General features: G+C 47.4%; 1 protein-coding gene across 1 annotated transcript; it reads left to right on the forward strand.

Annotated features, from left to right (window-relative positions):
• Window positions 1–7,843: 7,843 nt before the first annotated feature.
• Window positions 7,844–12,751, forward strand: BAMBI (BMP and activin membrane bound inhibitor). Its single transcript, XM_062617338.1, has 3 exons — window positions 7,844–8,152; window positions 11,196–11,486; window positions 11,946–12,751. Exons 1-3 carry the CDS (start codon window positions 8,077–8,079, stop codon window positions 12,362–12,364), a joined length of 786 nt encoding a protein of 261 aa, XP_062473322.1. The 5' UTR covers window positions 7,844–8,076; the 3' UTR covers window positions 12,365–12,751.
• Window positions 12,752–20,987: the final 8,236 nt, after the last annotated feature.

Here is a 20,987-nt window from a genome sequence, read left to right on the forward strand (position 1 = left end):
ACTGTTTCTCTCTACCCATCCTTTCCTCTGCTGATCTGCCTCTTATCTCGCAGTGATCCTACAGATAAACAAACCCCTGTGGCCTCTTGAGATATTACTGGCAAGAGCTGTGTATCTCTCTCCTCTGCCTAAGATTATCCTCTCCGTCGGAGGGTGGCAGGGCAGTGCTCAAACCTCTTGATCCTTGGGTGCTTCAGTGCCAGGCTGAGGAAGTCAGGGATGCGTGATCTCTTCTGCAGGGTGGGAGTCCTTCAGGGAGGGCTGGCAGAAAGCTGAGGATGTGACCAACTTCACCCTGCCACCCAGAGATGGCGTGTTTGGGCCTTCGGATGCTGTCTTGCCCGGCATGCAGGGCATTCAGTGCCTCCAGCCTGTTGCATATCTACCAAAACTCACTACAGCTCCTTTTGCCCTGTAATTTGCTCTTTTAACATTTTTTCTGACTCCCAATTACCAGAATTACAAGCTGTCTCTCTGATACAGTTATTGATCCTGTCCTAGAACCAGAGCAGGGAGCCTCCACATTCTCCCTCTGTGGCCTCCTTGGCTAGCCTAACCACACCACCAGATTCTGCTAGAATTTAAGCAGTCCACAGCCTTTATTGGTTCACAGCTCCTCACATCCCGTCTCACAAATGCTCTTGCCCCTTCTGTTTTTCATGATAAGGTGAGAATTAAGGTTTTATTCTTATTGCATGTCTGTGCTTCGATCTCCTGCTGACTTCTATTTCAAACAGCAGCTTTTGGGGGCTGAATTATTAAGGTCTTATTAAGATACATAGCTATCTTCTTGCAGCTGCTGGTCCTTGCTCTGCCTTTGGTCTTTTCTACTGCGTTTGTAAATACCTCTCAGAACAAGAGCTTGGTGTAGGCAGAGTGCTGCCCACTTAAGTAACTGAAACTCTTGTCTATTATAATGTGTATAGGCTTTCCCGACTTGCATTGACTGCCTTGTCTCTGGCATTTGGTTCTGAAATATGTGCCTCAGAAAACAGAGGTTGAGCAGTAAGTATTGACTAATACTGAGTAATGTATCACTGGAGAGTTTCTCTATCTCCTTCAAAAGCTTTTAGAGCTGCCATTATGGAGGGGCTGCTGACAATAGTTCTTTGCAAAAGCAGAGAACCAGCCTCAGGCAGTGTCCAGCGGTGGCATAGCATCACCTGCAGAGTGTCCTGGGTTTTGACTGCTGGGTGTAAGTCCTCCAAGGAACTGACATCTGTGATCATGTCTTGTGGACAGTCAGTCTTGCATGTGCAAATAGGAGCCTGAGACTCCTCCTCAGACAGGCAACAGGCTCTTTTATTCAAAAGAGGCTCTGGTTTGACTGGCCAACATTCAATGTGCTATGCCCAGACTATAGCTTTCTGTATTAAATGTAACTTGAACTGTATGTTCTGTCCTGTTACAGTGATGCTGGATATCTGGGGGGCTTTGTTCATGTCATGACTCCAGTGCTAGCTCTCCTCTCCAGTGTGCATGCTGTGCTGTGTCAGAATATAACTAACGGTTTCTCATGCTTGGGATCTAATGTGAATTCCTAATATTTGCCATACCTTATCACTAGATGCCTGATAACTCAGATCTGAAAGGTGGTGCTTGAGTTTTTAGGCCCAGCTTATGAATTCTGGCATGTAACACCTTTATGTGGATGTTTCACAAGGTGATGGCTGAATCCTGGGTGGTACTCCTGTGTGGCTGGGGCTCGTAGCTGACGTGAGCCCTGGTGTCCCGCCGGGGCCCGCACAGTTCCAGCTATTCTGGCCACGGAGATATCGCTACGCCTGCAGGCAGCCGCATCCTCCCGTTCAAAAAGCAGCTGTACCTTTACCTAGCGCCTTGCAGCCCTGCATGAGCACGGGATAAGTCACCGGGCTGGCTGTCGGAGAGGGCTCCGGCACCTCCCTGCTACGGGTGGCTTTACCAGTAGAGGGCAAGCGGTGCCCGCGGTGGACCTGGAGCCGCCGGCAGGGGTGCGCGGAAGGGAGGTGCCGCCAGGAGCTGGGCTGCTGCAGCATTACCGGTTCTCCGACCCGCCTCGGCCCGACTGCACCGAGCTAAAGGAGGGTCTGACAATCACCTCCCGGTACTGAACACCACCCCATTCCCCCCCCCCCCCCCCCCCACTGGGGCTGCGGGGGGACTTGAGGAATCAAGAACGAAAGCGCAGTTGTGTCTCCTTTAAAGACCCTGCCAAACGCTGGCGGGAGATCTGCTCTAGCATTAGCAACGGTGCTGGCCAGGCACAGCGTTAGAGGTGCAGAAACACATGGGCAGGCAGGGTCAGCAGGGACAGCGGCAGGGCAGCCGAAGCTCCTCTCCAGCATCCCTCTCCCCGATCCAAGGCAGCCTGCTCCCCATCTTGCACACAGGGGACGCGCGCGGGAGAGGTGCGGGGGGGCAGAAAGCGGGGTGCACAGAGGAGGGCTGGGGCTGAATTTGTTGCCCGCCATGGGACAGGACATTTGTCCTTGGCTGAGGGATTTGGTGCTCAGTGGGTGACTTTTAGTGCAGAACGAGGATAAATACACCGAAGATGCTGCCAGACACGAGAGTCCTCTTTGGAAAGGAAAATGAGAACTGTGACCCCAAGAGCAGTCACATCTCGAGTGACTCTCCCCGGTGCATCCCCTGCAGCTCTGCTGAGCTGTCGGCACAAGGGACAGACCTGTCCCGGCAGCATCCGTGCTGCAGCGGGCGGGCCAGGGCCGGGCTCCCTCCTGCATCCGCGTCTCACTCTGTATTGAATGATGTTAAGCAGGGCTGGAGCTGGCGCCTCGGCCTCATTACCTTCAATTACAATAATTGTTGCCTCTCTCCAGTGTTTTGCATTTTTCCCTGGGGGAATCTCTCCGCTCTTCTTTTCCAGCCTTTCTCCAGCTTCCCCCTATCGATTGGATCGCTCTGGCCCCGGTCCTAGGAGCGATGCCTCCAGGAGGATAAATGCAAATCGTCCTATTGATTGGGAGGAGCAGGAGTGCAGCTCCTTTGGGGGAGGGAGGATTCGTTTTAGATGAAAAAAAGTAAAGTGATGAGCATGGCAGGAAATGCTTCACTTTCTGGGCCCCTTGAAAAGTGTTTCTTTATCAAGTCCTCTATCTGTGGGGAATGCAGATAAGTGTCACTGCGATGATGTATCACATGCGCATGGAGAGGTGGATCCTGCGAAGCAGACGCTAGCCTTGTTTCCTATTTATTTTGTGTGACCAGGTATCACCGATCATCCCTGGAACTCCCCTCCTCCAGTTTGCAAGTAATCGAGTTTCACTGGGGACATGCTAATTGCTGCTGAAAGTGAACAGGCATATAGCGTGCAGGCCTCCATCACCTCTTTGAACTGCCCCAGTTACCGGGATAAAGCTCCCTGGGATTTATTCACCTGCGGGAACCTGCTTGGCAGCTTGTCTGTCATAGGGGAGAGGCTGGGGAAGGAGCCAGGCTTTGGGCTCTGCATACTCTTAGCTCCTGAAATGGCTACTTGGTTCAGTAAACCCATGGCCAGCCACAGAAGTGGGGAGCCAAAGAAATTGCATGGAGTCATATTACGTTCCCTGCCCCCTGGGCTTTATGTTGAGCATAGCTATTCTAGCTTAAGCCTTAATTATTTTTAAAGACAATAATCAACATAAATAAAGGTAATTCAGTAGAATTAACTTGTGTGTATCATATCCAAAATGCTAGCACAATAACTGGAAAGAGAAAGTTGTTTGTTGGCTAGTGTTGAGCAGTAAAGAAAAAAGCCCCAACCCTGCTCTGATTAATACTGCTCCAAAGATGCTTTAAACAATCCCAATCCTTTTAACTTCATATAATTTCCAAATGAGAAATTCCCAGCTGAATCATAATTGAAAGGTGCAAAAAAAGAATGGATATGGTGCATGAACATTGCTTTTGACGCCAATTTGAAATGATGGCAGTGCAGCAGTACCAACCCTTCCTTGCTAGTGAAATTGACATCTTTCATACTGGCTGTACTGGCAAATGCCAGTGGGCACATGCAAACCCAGCAGCATGCAAATCCTCAGCTCCCTGAGGAATTCAGGTTTCCTCAGGACAGGGCTGCTGCGATGCCTTGTCTAGAGAGGTGAATGTAGAATGGATTTCCAAATCCAAGGTTCAAACAAGCAGAGAACACTGCATTAACACGGTTGTTCTTTGGCAGAGGTAGACAGAAGGGTTACATCCAAATGTTTGGGGGAAGTGATGGTGAGTTGCCAGCATGCCAGGCAAGTTTACAGCAGGGTGAGGAATTCACGATAATGTTCAAACCTGCCAGACAGAGGAATTACTTTTCACTGCAAACCGCTTTTCTAGGGGTAGTTGCTTAAATCAGGCTTTAACTTAGTTTTGCAGGCATGCTGCTGCTGATGGCGTATGTACAGAGGCAGGAGCAGTGTGGAGAGGCATTAATGCCAGTTAACATAAAAAAAAAGAGAAAGGGAACATATGAAAGAAGCAATACAAAAGGAGAAGGCTGATTTTTTTAAGCTGGGTTCCCAGAAAGGAGCTTTTCTCTTGTTCAAAGTTACACTCGGAAAGTGCTGCCAGGTTGACCTCTGTCTTGGCTTGTCTTATTTTCCTCCTGGATCTAGGGAAGACTTAAACCCCTTGTGGCAGTCATCCTCTCATGCCTGTGCTGGGGCTTTCAAGCACAAGAAACTTCTGGAGGAGGTGGTGGATGTGGTTTGGTGGGGTGTATTTCACCAGCTGACACTGGGAGGGAGGCTTTTGCATGACTGCACTGCTCACATGCTCCTGGTGGAAAATAGGAGCATGAATGTGATTGTAAGAGAAAGCAGGTCCTGTGCTGAGCAGCTGCTTGCCTTGTAGGAGAAGTCCTGGTCTGGAGGAGTTCAGGACCTTGGATGCTCATTTGAATTGGTTTTTAAGATTGACTCATCAGTTCCTAAGTCCTCTTGACAGAAACTCAGCACTGCAACTATCAGCTTCTGAAATGAAGTAAGAGAGCCAAACCAGCATTCAAGTGGCCTGCAAAGACTCTTTGGATGGATCTTTTCTTTTGGTTGGCAATTTCATAGAGTCATATAATTGTTTAGGTTGGAAAAGATATTTAACTTCATCTTCTTAAAGACCAAAGTTTTGCATCAAAATTTCATGACACAGTTTAGAGCTGATGTAGAGGGGAATGTGCTTCTGTGAGATGCTTCCCAATGCAGTCCCTTTCCCTGAGGTGCCTGGAGGCTGATTTTGCAACTAAGAAGCCCTCCATTGGTGTTAGTTTCAAAGGGCTTTGCCATATCTGGTGTGAGGGAGTAGCCCTGTGGTCTGTGGGGCTATGTAGTCCCTTCGAGTGGAGTCTCCAGGCTTCTCTGCCATGGCTGCTGGAGACACATCATGTGGCCTTGGGCTCCTGACGCTTTCCTTGATGGTTCCTTGTAGTCATTATCCCACATTCCTTCTGGTTGCAGAACATGTTGTTACTACTGCTTTGTGCTGGGTCTGTCTCCTGTCCCCTTTTTGCAGGCCAGTCTGGCCCTGCTTGCTCCTGCCTCTGAAACAAAAGCAAATTAGCACTGCAGAAGCTGAATTATTTTGTTTATGTTATGTCCTCTCAGAAGACCCAACACGATCCTTGTGCAGGCAGCTCCCTGAGCAGAGTACCAGTGAGTAAGGAGACACTGCCAGTCAGTCAGTCAGCAATTCCTGAACCTGGCTTCATGCACAGGTTCCCCAAAAGGTTCTTTAAAGTAGTTACTTTGAGGGAAACTAAGGCTGAAGGTGATCCCTGCTGCCCCTCCATCACTTGTGGTACTTCAAGAATGCCTGTAGTATGCAGAATTAGCAATTTTTTACAGTAAACTGTACCACATAATTCAAACTTGACAACTGTCAATGAAATTTACTGCTCAAAACTGATCTGGAGCACATTGCCTGTCCATGCTCCCTCAGCCAGGATGTTTATAATACTCTGGGAGTCTCTCATGTTACTTAGTGCAGTAATGTGGCTCCACGAATAAAAGCCATTTCCAGTCTGTCAGTATCTCATGTAACAAATGAGATCTGCTAAATGTGCTTGTCACCAGTGGTAAGAACAGAAGAATCAGAATCACACACGTTGCTGTAATGATTCTAACTTGTCATGAATGATATTTTCATGTGTTTGCAAATGAGTGTCTGATCACCGGTGCCAGAGTGGGAGATATGGCTTGGCTGATCTTGCTGCTTTTGTAATTTCTAAACAGGAACAAGAATTATAAAATTACTTTGTGGTGGAGTGCAAATATGTATAACATAAGTGTAAAGACTGCGGTGCAGCACACGTGTATCTATCTTATACATATGCAAATCGCAAGACTCACAGTAAAACCATTATAAGGTGTGATGGCATCAGCACTAATTAGCTGGAGATCCAGTCTGCTCCTCTCTGCCAAAGTAAGCTGGAGTTATCTCAATCTCAGATTTCATATTTCCTCCTTTCTCTTTCAGGGAAGGAATGTCTCTGTCACAAGGTATTATGTCCTGAATAGAAAATGTTTTTAAAGACTCACAAAACATCTCAAATTAAAATTCTAACGTAAATTTTGCTATTACCTTACTATCTGCACATCATCCAACAGCTTTAATACTAGCTGTGGACCCAAATATTTAAAGCATTTTGCCCATAAATGGGAAACAGTCAGTGTGTGAGTAGAAATCAAGGCTTATAAACTGTAATGGGAACAGAAAGGAGAAAACTAAATTAGCAAAGAAATTTTAACTATGGGGCACACTGTTTTCAGGACCAAGACATAAAGGAAAACTGTCCAAGGTAAACACGACCCACAGGATGCCGGGTGGTGGGGCATCGCCTCCTGCTTCCCTCCTCGACTGTTCTTCCATAGGAAATGTTGGCAGGAGAACAGTTATCGCGGGGTGACACCGACCCACGGGCCTGCCCTTGTTGCGTGGACGTGACACCAGCGTGGAAAACCCGCGGAGGAGCGGGAGCCGCGGTAACCACTGCGCCGCACGGCGCGCCCCGGGCCGCGGGAGCACCATGGACCGGAGGGACTGAGACCGCCGCCGCCGCCAGCCTTTAGCAGAGCCGCTGTCAGCTCCCCGGCAGCCCGGGCGGCGGTTCAAAAACCGACGGGGCAGTTCAAAACCCAAACCCGGCTGCAGCGAAACTTGCGGCATCCCCGGTGTCGCAACACTTGTGCATCCCGGTCTGGCCGTAATGCAGGGAGAGGGGAGGCGGGGCAGGACTGGCGGCGGGGACCCGCCGAAGCCCCGGTGGCAGCGCGGGCCCCCGGGCACGGCCGGGGCAGGTTCAGCCTCGTTCCCTTTGGCCGTTCCCCGCGAGCACGGGGTTGTCAGCACTGTTTATTGATTAAGCACGTCTCCGCCAAACCTGCAGGCAGACCCACTACATTTGCTTGCGCAGCTCAACGTTGCTGCCTCCGGAAGGGGGTTATTCCGAGCGACCCCGGCGGAGCTCTCTTGGGAGAGCCCCGAAACTAATGCAGCGGGAGAGGGCGCTCCGTGCCGCCAGCGATCTCTATCTCGGCAGAGCCCCCGGGACCTGCACTTAGTGCCCGTCATTGAATTAAGCGGGGTTAATGGCCCGCCCAGCCGGCCCGCCCGGAGCCGGAGGAGCCGCCGCCGCCGCCCGGGGGCGCCGCGGGCGGGAGCGCACGTCGGGGCCGCGCCCGCCGCCGGTGGGAGGGGGGGAAGGAGTGGCGGCCCTGCCCGCGGCGCAGCCAATGGGGCGGGGCGGGGCAGGGGGCGGGGCGAAGCAGCCCGGCCCGCGGCCGGCGCCGGAGGTATTTACGGGGCGGGAAGCGCCTCCGCCGTGTCAGTGAGGCGGCGCCTGCTGGGTTGGCGGCAGTGAGCCGTTGCGCTGGTGCTGCCGCTCCCGGGCGCTGGGGCTCCGCCGCGGCGGAGAAGGGAGGGGAAGGCAGGGAGCCGCGGCTGTCCCCCCTGCACACCGCAGCGGTGGCCGCGCAACGGCTCTGCCCGCGGGCGAGCGGCTCCTCCTCGGTGCTCCAGCGGGGTAGGGGCGGGCGGCGGCTCGACCGTGCCTGCGCTGCGGGCTGTGGCGAGCGGCGCCGCTTCGCGAGGCGGGCGGTCGGGTAAATGGATCGCCATTCCAGCTACATTTTCATCTGGCTACAACTGGAGCTGTGCGCCATGGCCGTCCTGCTCACCAGAGGTGAGGCCGCCATGGGGTGTTTGGCGCCGGAGGGGACCCGGGGGCTACGGGAGCCCGGCGCCTGCGGGGAGCCGCGCCGGGGGAAACGGGACTCCAGAGGAGGCCTGGCGCCAGAAGGGGAGCGGGGCGAGGAGCGGCTACGGGCCCGGGGGAGCCGATCAGGCGGCGGCGGCGGTGTCGTCAGTGCGGAGGGACCGGTGCCGCGGCCGCCCCACGGCGAGGGCGCGGGTCGCGGCGGGGCCTGCGCTGTGTCGGGAGCCCCTCGCGAAGCCGTTGTTGACGGGCGGTGGCGGGGAGCCGCCGGCTCTGCGCCCTCCTGTCCCGTCCAGCCTGGCCGCCCGTGCTGGTCAGTCGGAGAGCGGGGGCTCGCGGTTGTCAAAGCGGGAGCGGAGCCCGGCCGCGGGGAAGCCCTGCCCTGTCACCGCCCGCCGTGGGGCTGGGGCTGGGGCTGGAGCCGGGCTCTGGCCGCCCGGGGAGCGCCTCCGGGCAGAGGCGACCCTCTGGCTGCTTGTAATCGCCGTGCTGCGGGGAGGAGGTTAAGGGACAGGTTAGTGCGGTGATGATGTGCGACGGTATTTATTTATTTTGGAAGGCAGGCTGTAATTAACCCTAAATAACAGCCCTTGCAGCGTGCAGGGGGAGCCGGCTGGCCCCATCAAAGCGGGCAGAACAGGGAGTGACTGAGTGATGTGAAGTCGCAGATACTGAAACTATGTGCCTGATAATGATATAATTAGGGGATCACAGACTTCTGGCTGCTGCTGACTTCAAAAGCTTTAAGAGAAGCCTGCAGTCTCTCCTGTAGCCATCTTGACTAAAAGTAGACATTTTTCTTTAATAGCTACATACAGTAACAAGAAAGAGGAGGGAACAGAAGGGCATTGTTCACTGTTTCAAAATACTAAATACCCTTTCTGGCTTTTTGCATAGCACAGGAAGAAACTATGAATTGACAGAAATACAGTTTTACTACAGTAATACAAAGTCCATTCTGTTTCACCGAGAACGTGGCTTTAATTAAAAAGCAGTTGAATTAACCTGATGACTAGCCTGTCAGATTTTGTTTATAAGATTGTCTTAAATCAATAAAACGTAGACTTTTAAGCGTGATTATATAAACACTTAAAATGGAAGTATGTGTGTTGTTTCACTTTCTTCTCGTGCTGTACTGAGACTCAATGAAAGGACTGTCAGCCCTCGTCCTGTTCCCTGTTTGCATCTTATTTTTAACTCATAAAATTAGAAAATGATGAAAAGCTGGAGGTTTTTTGGTATTTTTTTTGGGGGGGGGTGTGTTTTTTTTGTTTTTTTTTTGGTGTGTGGTTTTTTTTCAGAGGCTGGGGGAAGACCTCACATAGGATGCTTAGAAAATGATTGAGTCTTTTTTTCCATAGCATGCTGGATGACAGTGTATGTGAATGCACAAAAAATTAGGTTACTTGGTCTAAAAGCCCAGGGGAATTGAACTGGAGACAGTGAGACACTCCATCATTTGGCTTCTATTAAGTAGAGTTATTAAGGAGCAGCGGGAACTTCAAGGCCTGGAGCCTGCAGTAGCATTTTGGGAAAGTGTTGAGGTAGGCTGGAGAGGGGAAGCTAACTTGGTTGGGATTATTTTAAACGTATTTTGGAATGCTTTTTAGGTATGGGGTGGTAGGAAGCATCCTGAGAAGGGGTGGCAGCAGGGAAGCCTGTAGACTGATTTTTAAATGCAGACTGTAAAGTAAGACATCCAGCAATTCAGTTGACTCTGAAAGCCTTGGTGCTGCTGTGATTACAAGTACACCAGGCACCTTGGAAGTAGTTTTAAGTTCACTCTTCTAAGGATGGCTCTAAAATCTGGCCTTCTAAACCTTGGATCAATGGCACATTGAATTGTGTTTGAGTTGCAACTTGCCTAGAAAGAGTAAGTTTTCCCTACAGTGCAGGACATGTATAATTTGTACCAGAGCAGTTTGCAGAGCACAAAATGAAGAGTTTTATGAAGGGAACTTTTTTATCGCTTCCTTCAGGAATTTTTGAGGTTTCCTGAGAGATTTTTTTTTCATAGAGCTGGTAGAGGATTTTCAGTCTGAAGTGTTTCCCCTTTTGACTGCATGTTGGATGGCATGCAAGATTGGGGAGGAATGAGGGGGAGCTTTGAGTCTTGCAATTTCACCCCATCTAGTAACTTTATATTCGGCTTGAGAGACATTGACTATGGTGAGCATAATTATGAACTTGCACTGTTTCAGTTTTAGAATACTGATTAAAAAAAAAAAAGCCTTTTTGTGTGAATAACTACTTTTTTTTTTTTTTTCCTGAAGAAATTACAAAGAGTCTCCTAGTTTCATGCAGTAAAAGCCTTCATGACTGGGAGACTTGGATGGTAGTGGTTCTAGCTAATAGCTTTATAAGGTGTTAGTTAAACCTTTTAAATTTTGGCACAGTACTGAGAGGTAATAAACAATTCAGTATTTCCGACTTTTTTCTTTTTTTTTTCTTCATTTGTCACACAAATATTTAAACCCAGTATTTTTGTTGTGTGTTTACACCCAGTTGAAAATGCATTGCCTTTATAAAAATACACTGCTGTTCCTATAGTAATGGTTTGAAACATAGATGTGACTTCCTGTAGGGCTGAAGGGTGTATTGCTTTTAAAATTGGGGTTTGACTTTAAATGCAGTTCGATGCAACTGCTGACAGTGAGTGGAAGTAGCTGTAAAATGGTCTTGTTAGTTATTTACCTTGGAAAAAAAGCCACTATGACCTTCCTCTCCCAGTCCCTTTTTTAGTGAAATAGTCTTGCTTTAATTCAAGACTGTGGTACTAGTAATTAAAACAAGTGCCCTAAGGCATTTACAGGGGTTAAGGTTACAGCAGGTAGGCACTGTACAGCTATGAGAAGGAAAGCCATGCTCTCATGGATTTACAGTCTAGAGGAGTATCCCAAAACTGGCACTGAGTTTGATTTTTGTGATGCTTGTGGCTAGTAAGAGTTCCTGGTGAGGTGTCGTTAATGAGCTAAATTCTGACCTTTATTGCACAATTTTTATTTTGTAGGTGAAATCAGATGCTACTGTGATGCTGCACACTGTGTTGCAACTGGCTATATGTGCAAATCTGAGCTTAGTGCCTGCTTCTCCAGACTGCTTGATCCTCAGAATACACATTCCCCGCTAACTCATGGCTGCTTGGACTCTATTGCAAGCACAGCTGACATCTGCCAAGCCAAACAAGCACAAAACCACTCTGGCACCACCACCATGTCCACATTGGAATGCTGTCATGAAGATATGTGCAATTACAGAGGACTACATGATGTTTTGTCTCCTTCCAGGAGTGATACTTCAGGTAGGGCAAGGAAGCTTCAGTGAAATCTCTCTTCTGGCTGTTATGCTGGTGGCAGTGAAAACCTTGTATGTCTGCTATTGATTTAGTTGTTGCTGTAAGTAGAGACACCAGAGGGGGGGAGCGGGTGGTTGGATGCTGGGGAGCAGCATTTCAGCTGAATAGCTCTTACTTTTTTTTTGCTTGCATTAATGGTAAAGGTCAATGTTGACAACTTGTTATTGATTGCTTCTAAGAAGCAATGGCAGTGGTATTCCTAGTTAAATTGGCTATCAGGATAAGAAATTCCATGTTATAAATAGCCTTAAACTCATCTTTTTTTCTTTGTAAGAGTATTTTCAGTGGATACTGCAGAGTTTGTAGCTGTTGCTCCTTAAACTTGTCACTGGCATTTAATGGAGTTGCTTATATATAAACTAATTGTTGATTCTGAAATGAGGTTCAACTTTTTTCCCTTTGCAGGACAAGGGAGCAGATATCAACATGACAGCAGCAGGAATCTCATCACCAAGGTGCAGGAATTGACCTCTTCGAAAGAGTTATGGTTCAGGGCAGCAGTAATTGCTGTTCCTATAGCTGGTGGGCTAATCTTGGTGCTCCTTATCATGCTGGCCTTGCGAATGCTCAGGAGTGAAAATAAGAGACTGCAAGATCAACGACAGCAAATGCTCTCCCGTTTGCACTATAGTTTTCATGGACATCATTCAAAAAAAGGGCAGGTGGCAAAACTGGACTTGGAATGCATGGTGCCTGTGACTGGTCATGAGAACTGCTGCATGACCTGTGATAAAATGAGACATTCAGACCTCAGCAATGATAAAATTCTTTCGCTAGTCCACTGGGGAATGTACAGCGGACATGGGAAGCTGGAATTTGTATGACCAATTATTTGTTTTTTAATCTGAGCTAAACTTGCTGTCTGAACTCTTGAAGGCCTTTGGGTTCTGCTGGACAGGAGCACTTTATCTTAAAACAAAAACTTGCATAAATCATCTTTGAGAAAAAAAAGGACCTCTGCAAACAGAATCTTGGATATTTCTTCTGAAGGATTCCAAAAGTTGTCTTATTTGCACAGAGTAAAATACACTCAAATGTATTGTTTGCTTTGAAGTTATGAAAGCAAAAATTAGAAGTTGTAAACACTGTCACCAGGGTTATCTGAACTGTAGGGAGCTGAGAACTGAGTTATTATAATAAACTGTATGCAAGCTCCTATGTTTCCTGACTTAATGTAAAGAATTTTTTAAATATATATATTTTGTCTGAAACTTGCTTGTGATTTTTGTTTTGGAAAACAGTTCCTTTTGGGGTGGTGGTGGGAAACAAATCAAGGTGGTATGCATGGTAATGCTCTGCATAACAATTAGATTCTGAAAAGAGTTTTTTTACTCTGTGAGGGGAAATTAAGTGGTTATTCCAGAGCAAAGGTGGCAGCTTTATTGTTTTATACTTCAAGTAGCAGTGAACCCACATCCGCAAGTCTTGGCTATTGCATTTTACTTATAACCTCAGTGAACTCTCCTGTAGTGTTGTGATAACTCTCTCATCCTCTCTGTTAATGAAGAAGCACTTCTCTGTGTGCAAAACACATCAAAGTGGCTCCTAATTCTTCATAACTGTTTTTTCACCCTTCATTTTTATTCTGTTTTCTGAGGGTTGCTGCTTTTTTTTTTTCCATCTTGCTTTTTTTTGGAGAGGGGGAACCCTAAAACTTAAAACCTATTCTGCTCTGTGTGTATATATATATATATGGTGTGTTTTTTTTTTTTCTAATGATAACCCCTGTGGGCCCAGTGGAAAACATCTGCCTTGTTCTTCTATAGCGTAACTCAGTATCACATGCCGCTACTTTTGTGTGGGACTCAAGAATATTTAATCTCTATCTCCTTTATGCTATTCTTGCATAGGCTTTTTTTCCCTGCCAGTATCTGCGCAGTTAGTTGTTTTACTCCTTCAGCTAGCTGGCTTCACTTGATAATATCATTTTTATTTGGTGCCTGGTTGCTAAAAACAAAACCTCTTGATTATCCAGGGAGCTTATTGCATTTATTTTTCTTGCTTTATTAGACTTTGCTGAAGTAATTAAAGTAGACTTGTTTAAAAGGCAGATGCCACATCGTGGTGAAAGAAGAGTTCAAACTGCTGCTGCAGAAGATGGTACTTGGCAAGAGTCTAGTATTCGTCTGTGTTCTAAATAGCTTTAGAAACTGTTTTGTCTCCTGTTTTGTGAAGCTGAGCCCCTACTGCTGTCACCAGTAAAAAGGGGGTGTCACAAATGGGATTACAACATCATTGCAGCAATGCTCTGGTTTCCTGTGCCGCTTTATAATTTGCTGGGATGTAAGCAAGGAGAACCTGCCACTCCAAGTCACAAGTTGCCGTTCCTGAACGCACACATAAACTCTGTGGTAGGCTTGTTGGAGAGAAGCTGGTCACTTGGCTTTGCAAACAGAGGCATGGATACTGCTAACTTACCCATACAGTTAAACACTGATACTGACTGAGTGTGGTGAGAGCCTTGGGAAAGCCAAGGTCTCACATGCATATGGTGCACTGTAAAAGTGTGGTTTAGAAGGATTAGTTTCATCTGTGTTCCTCAAGCTGCTGACTCCTATTATCTCATTGAAGTGCCTGGAGAACTGGTTTTAATGCAGAGAACTGTGCTCTCTGATTCCTACCTTTTTCTGCTGCTGAAGTTTTAAGAGATTACGTGGTTGCAACTGCTGTTGGAGTCTGGCCGGTGCTCTTCTGGCTGACCTTTTGAAGCGCTGTTTTCCTATACGTGCTCTGCCCTTCCTTTGCACTGATCTGAAAGTCTAGGGTAGGTTTTAGCTCTGCCAAGTGTATTATATTTGGGAATGACTGGCTGGGGAGATGGTGCTGAAAGGGATAAACCTGAAATACTGTCTGTCAGCTGTAGCTCATCATAGTTACGATGACTAGACAAGTTAGGAGATCTGATGGCTAAACCTTTCAAGTGCTGTCTCCAGAAATCTGAGGGAGCATGTTGTATAGTCATTTAAGCATCCTATGACCTTCACCACTCCTTTGCTGTTGATTTGAATGCATAAGGCCCTATTTATGCTTGCCATTAAAAGGCCAGTAAGAATGGGATGCTCTAATTGGCCCCTTGCTGTGGCGATCTTTTAAAGAAGAAAAGAGATTGTTTGCCTTCCCCTGCAGTTCTGGGAGCAGGGCCACCCGAGTTGCTGGGGACAGCACCCGAATTAGTGGTTGCTGGGGTTGCTCTGCAGTATGTATGGTTTAGGTGTGGTAGCTGATACGGCCTAGAAGTTTCTGGGCTGCCAGTTTTCTAAGGATGAAATCTGGATTTCCAATTTATTTTAAAACTCATATTAAGGAAAGTATGTTGTGAGTTCTGGTGTCTGTCTGGCAGCAGCCATGTGAGCTATGGAATGAGCCCCAAATCTTTTCACTAAAACTACTAATTGTAGAATCCAAGGAGTGTCAGAGTGAGCAGTAGCCATCTGCATAGCTAAATTTCTGTTGTGGCTGCTTATATTGCCTGCTGAGCTTAGCAATACCAGCTTTCCCTTACACTTTTTAGGAAGTTTGTATTCCTGTGACAAGGGGGGACCTTAGTGATGATCCATGGGTCTCCCAGCTGCTGGGTGCTGAACCTGTGTGGAACAAGGCAGCCCTAGACACCCACAGCATGCAACCCAGTGAAGCAGGGAGCCAATGTTAAAAGCTGAAGGGCCTGGGCAGAGGCTGGAGGCCAAAGAGGTGAGACAGTAAGTGATGGCTATCCTTTTAAAATGCATTTGATTTAGGATTTGTCACTGTGCTATGCACTCTCAGATTTCCCCTGCAGACAATAGCAAACACTCCTTTTTTTTGAAACCTCTGCAAGCCCTGGAGCATAAGAAGGACAACCCTCTCTATTTCTAACTGAAACAGTCTCTTGGATTGGAATAAATAAAATCAAACATCCAAGATGTAATTTAGTGTTTCCCGTGCTTCTCTTTCCTTGATTCTTTCCTCAAAACAGTAATGGTTGTGGTTTTCATATGTCTCTGCTTTTCCCTGCTTTGAGAGCCGCTGGGTTGGTATGTCTCCTCTTAACTCCTGCTGAACTGATTCTATTAAAACCCCCTTACTCCACAGGGGGCTTGACCTTTTTCTGAAATACCAAATGCGTCTGCTTTGGAAATCACAAACTTCTCCTCTAAAGAGCTTGTAAATCTGGTTTCAATATTGGGTGATTACAGGCTGTGTAGAGAGCTTGAAAGTAAGCAGCCACTTCTGGTAGCAGAGTGCTGGAGCTGGGCTGCCTGCGATGAGCTGCAACTCTCATTTTTCACCCCAGTGTCTGTCTAGCATAAAGCCACTGATGTCAGCAGATTCACCCTGGATTAGCAGTTGGTGGACAGACAGATGGATGGTTTACCTTCTCTTATCAGCTCCCTGGCATCCAGTTTGTGTTGTACAGCCACTTGCTGTGTTGTAAATCCAGCAATCTCACTGCAGGATGCTGCCCTGAAGAGCAAATACCCAGAAAAGACTGGGGAGAGAGAGCAAGGTTTTTCGTTAGGTTTAATGGAAGTATTGGCACCTTCGCTTGCTGCTATTGTGGCCACTACAACAAGGTATGAACAGGGAAAATACATTGCCAGGCTGCTTGTGTGATATGGGATGTATCTGTTAGCTACAGGTCAGTGGGGTTCCAGAGTGAATAAATGAAAGCAGAATTTGGCCTTCCCTTTAAAAAAAAGAGGGAGATAAGAAGATTATTTCCCAAGCAAAAGAAGATCTATGGTCAAGAAAAGACCTCCATAATAAGGCACAAGTAGAGTGAATAAAAGAAGATGGTCTCTAAGGGAGGCAAAGTTGTCTGTTTCTTTTTCTCAGCAGTTTTCCCAGGTGGAGATCAATGGAAGCATGTTTGTTTTGCTCCACTGGCTGGTCACTTTGCTGGTCACTTTGTGAGAAAAAACTCTTCCTTGCCTTGGTTCTAGGAGTTACCTGGGGAAATGGTATTGTGGATCTGTCACTGTATTTTATTTCTGGAAAAAAGTTGTGGGGAGGTGCTGTAAAACTATGGTTATCTCTTGGGAGGGCCCCAGTGTCTCCAGCGTTATGAATTCTGGCTCCCTCTAAATAAACAACCAACCTCCTTTTCTTTGTTTCACCTCTAACCCTTGTCTGCAGCCTTTACAATCCCAGGGGGTGAATCCTGAACTAAAACAAACTGCAAGGGAAGGGAGCCAGGAGGGAGCCACAGTGCCTGCAGATTAACAGAGCCTCCTGCTCTCCAGCCAACCTTGACAAAAGGATTCAATCCTGAACTGACCTTCAGGGGAAAAAGCAAAACAAAAACCACCTCGACTTGAACTTTCAAGGCTAGGAGTTTAGAGCTCGGTTTGATGTCGCCTACAGGGAGTTAGAAATACCAAACACCTGTCTCGCAAACAAAAATTCTAACAAGTTATCAGGACAGCTGAGCCCCAAATCAAATGGCTTTGAAAAATCTAGGATTTGCTCATCACTGTTTCTGAGTCATCCCTTGCTGCTAAAAGGGCATGAAAATGTGCTCTTGCTTTCCCAGTGTGATTCTCAAGACAAATATATAACATCCAGTCAGGCAAATAGTGAGTTCTGTTGAAACATCAATATTTAGATTCAACTCTTCATGGAGTATTTCTGCCTAGAAGCAGGTTCTGCTATCTTCCCTGTAGGCAGGAGGGAAGAGAACAAGTCAGCCCTGATGTCATAAAAAAGACAGTGAAAAAGGCATTAATTTAGGATGAGACCTTTTTTAAGAAGTTTTACTAAAAAATGGAATGGTAAAGTATTTTTCTCTTTCTAGTTATCACACTATTCTAATACATCTATGGACATGCAGTTGGGAAAAACTAGTGAAATATATTCTTTCCCTCCCCTTAGCTATCAGCTGCATTTAAAATATACTGACTTGAGACAGCTTAAGAAGGGAAGCCCATCTTCTTTAATTGCTTTTTTACCTATTAGATTAAACTTCTAGGATAGTGGAGCAGCAGGGAGATGACTGCTTGCCTTTCTTTAAAGTACATTTCCATTTTTAAAAGGAGGGCAACCAAAAAGAAAGAGGTGAAAGTGGCATTATGATGTACTTTCTGCATCTATCTGGGACTGGGACTGGGCTGCTGGGAAACACTGGCCAGACAGTGCCGGAGTAGCCAGCACGGCCGCTGAGCACCAGACTGGTTTCACCCTAATGGTCTGCGGGTTGCAGAGCTAAATCCCCTTCCTGTCCTCGGGAGGAAAATATTGGTGCAGTAAATCTCCTCCTGGCACTTGGCTGTGACAACGGGGAGGGATAAGCAGTGCAGGCTCAGGATCCTGCCCAGGCTGGGTGGCGGGTATGCATGGATTTGTGTGCAAATCAGGGCTTGTGTCAAGCAGGTTGCTTTGAAATGCTCAATTTGTTTAGTTCTGGCTGTGAAGTAGCTATTTCATTGGTGGAAGAAGATTTATTAACCGATTTTTTATGGCTATCAACAATGCCTTAGCTCCAGCAGGGTCCCCAGCATTTTGATGAAGTACAGGGGATTCCAGAGGCAGAGGTGTTTTATATTGTTCTTATATTTTAACCCAACGAACTAAGGCCTCTATCCTGCAAATACTTAAGGATGTGCATAATTCATGCCGGTCCCAGGGGGGATGTTTTGTCACGGTGGCTGGCAGGGTTTTGCTGAGCTCCACTCTGGGCACCTACAGCGGTAGCAGGCCCATTGTTGAGGCTGCAGCAAGGCTAGGGGGGGTTCCCTCCTGCCGTGCCTTTTGCTTTGTTAGAACCTTCTGTGTGGAGTTGAGAGTTAATGCTGCAAAACTGGCATTCAGTCATGTTACTGGTGGCCACTGGATTGGTGTTTTCCTCACAGTGGTGGCCTTGCTGCCCTGGCTGGAGGTGGTGGTGGGTTGCGAAGGCCCACGGGACATGATTTGGGGTAATAATTAATATGGATGCATGTTCATCAGGGGAGCCTCTCACCCACTCAGGAGCCTTGTCCTGTGCTGCAACTGGTTCTTCCCACAGGTTGTTTGGGGAGGAGCACCCTGACAGTGCAAAGGAAAAGAGGGCTGTGCTCATGGGTTTTTAGTCTGGCTCCTCTGCATGGTGAGACTGTGCTCAGGAAGGGGCATGTTTTAAAGGTTTTGAAATCATACCTAGTTTAACTTCCCAAAGCCAAAGAAATGTCGCCCGGCAAATTCACACCATCCCTGCTCTGCGCTTATGGCACATCACTGGCATGTGATGCTCAGCTCAAGCTGCATCTTTATGTGAGTGATTTCCAGCCATGGGGTAATGTGTTTCCATCCTCCCACCCCTCCAGGCAGGAGCCCTGTGCTCTCCCCTGCGTGTGCTCCTGGTGCAAGCGAGAGCAGCGTAAAGCAGCAAATGCAGGAGCACGGATGGTTCTGCAGCAGTCTCACTGCTGGCAGGATTGCTCTTTTCCATTTCTCTCTGCAAAAAGTTTCCATCACCTATGTCCTTTTTTCATTCTGCACAAAAGAAATCACAGTGTGATTGCTAAGCCCGCAAAAGACCAGTTCTTGAAGGCTACCAAGTGCCCCAAACCATGTCTTCAGTTGTAATCAACCTCATTTGCACACATGCATGATACCGAAGGTTATAATTCCATGAACACATGCAATGGTTTTCCCACAAAACTGCCTCCTCAGACCTCACTCCCTGACCACCTGGGCCCCTGGTGTCGCTGGCTGCAATCTCTCCTCAGCTCCTCATCTAGCAGTGGTGCTCCCCTCCAGCTCCCTCCCTCCCCTGGATGCCTTTCCCCGACCTCTCCCAGCAGGGCCGGAGGCCCAGGGGGCCCTGCCTGCGCTGGAGCAAACTCTCCCTGGCAACAGGTACCGTTCCCAGCCTCCCTAGCTGTTATCAGTCTGCAATAACCTTTCCCTTATTTGATTTTTTCCCCTAGGGGGACTGTAAGGGACAGCCACAGATATGTCTCTCCAACCCAGTTCCACCTGCCTACTCACTGGTGGGAGGACAGACAGGAGCGTGGTCCCCCCGAAGTGGATTTTGGGGTGGGTGAGAAGACCTGACCTCTGCTAGCCTCCATTGATGAGCAGCCTCACCTCAGGATGGGACAGGTCCAAATGCAGAGGTCTTCATCTTCATAAATTAAAAGTATAAACCCAGCTCTCTTGGAAGTGTTGTTTTGTTTTTTTTTTTTTGCATAGCTTTTATATCAGAAGTTGACAACATAATTTTTTTTTTTTTGCATGAACAGTTGGCAGAAATAAATCCTTCTTATTTTTGTCTGTAAGAAATGCACCAAATTTGGGACCTGCTCAGACATTATTTTATTTATCATAATGCCAATGAAATTGGACATAGCCTTTTGTTTTTAAAAACACCCTGCACCAAAGCATTGCATTTCTCAATGTGTTTATAGGCTAGTGGTAAACTGCTTTACAGCAGCTTTTTGCTGCAGGATGGATTGATTGTGGGGTTCTTTAATCTCTGCATTCATTATATGCTCTGCTATCTGCAGCCCGATTACTGCTGTGCTTTACTGACTGAGGGACATTTTTGTCTGTAGAAAGGTTGTCACCCTTTACCTCATTGAAACGAACTTTGTCCCTGTATATCTGCTGGTGGCAATCAATGCTCCTCTCTGTCTTCTGCAAGAGAAAGGGAGTCCCCTCAGCCCCAGGGACTTCTACAGTCCCATGAGGCTCCAACACCTTCCTAAGTCCCCTCTTTTGCTGTCCCCACTGAGTGAAGCAAAATGCTGGTGGTTCTGCTGGCATCTTGCAGCTTCCAGGAGAGCCGCCTCCAGGAGGCATTTTATGGCAAGCACCTTATCGTAGATTATGGCTGAGCATACACAAGCACTCCCAGTGACCAGTGTAATCCACTCTTTACTGGCATAATTTGACTTTATTTTCTATTTACACAGGGAGGCTTGGGTGGAGTGTTATGTACATGGTATCAGAGGAACAGTCTGCTCCACCTTGGGGCTGCACGCGTGCTGGAGCCAGCACCCGCCGCCCCGAGGGCTTCAGGAGCTCTTTGTACTCCAAAGTAGTTTCCTCACATGCAGGAGGCATTTGACTTTCTCCTATCAGTGCCTTAGCAAGCAGATTATAATGGCCAAGTAATATTCAGTGCATGGCCAAATATTCAATGACATTTCGTGTTTCTAAATGGCAATTGATGAGCCTGAAGTAACAGTGCTGAGGACAGCACTGAGCAGGTGCCTGTTGGACACAGCTAATCTTACATCCCAGCAGTGGATCTCTTCTGATACTGCATCCCTATCTACATATTAATATTTGGTAATTCATGAACAATTTGTAAATTTGTGATGAAATACCCTGGGAACTGTTTGCTTGCAAATAGTTTCCAGAGTATTTTATTATATATGGCAAATTCGTAAGTACGTAGTTGCCAGTATTGGGATTCCTGAATTGTCTGTTCTTGAGGAAAGAGCTGCATCAGGACAGACGGCCTGGTGCCTGCTTGATCCCAGC

The sequence above is a fragment of the Pezoporus occidentalis genome, unplaced genomic scaffold, assembly GCF_034315485.1.
Source record: "Pezoporus occidentalis ecotype Australia unplaced genomic scaffold, CSIRO_AGI_Poc_V1 ctg195, whole genome shotgun sequence".
NCBI lineage: Eukaryota > Metazoa > Chordata > Aves > Psittaciformes > Psittacidae > Pezoporus > Pezoporus occidentalis.

Coding starts and splice junctions, on each gene's coding strand:
- BAMBI (XM_062617338.1), top strand. CDS start 8,077: ATGGATCGCCATTCCAGCTACATTTTCATCTGGCTACAACTGGAGCTG. Junction 8,153..11,195: donor GGCCGTCCTGCTCACCAGAG/GTGAGGCCGCCA, acceptor TTTATTTTGTAG/GTGAAATCAGATGCTACTGT. Junction 11,487..11,945: donor TTCCAGGAGTGATACTTCAG/GTAGGGCAAGGA, acceptor TTCCCTTTGCAG/GACAAGGGAGCAGATATCAA.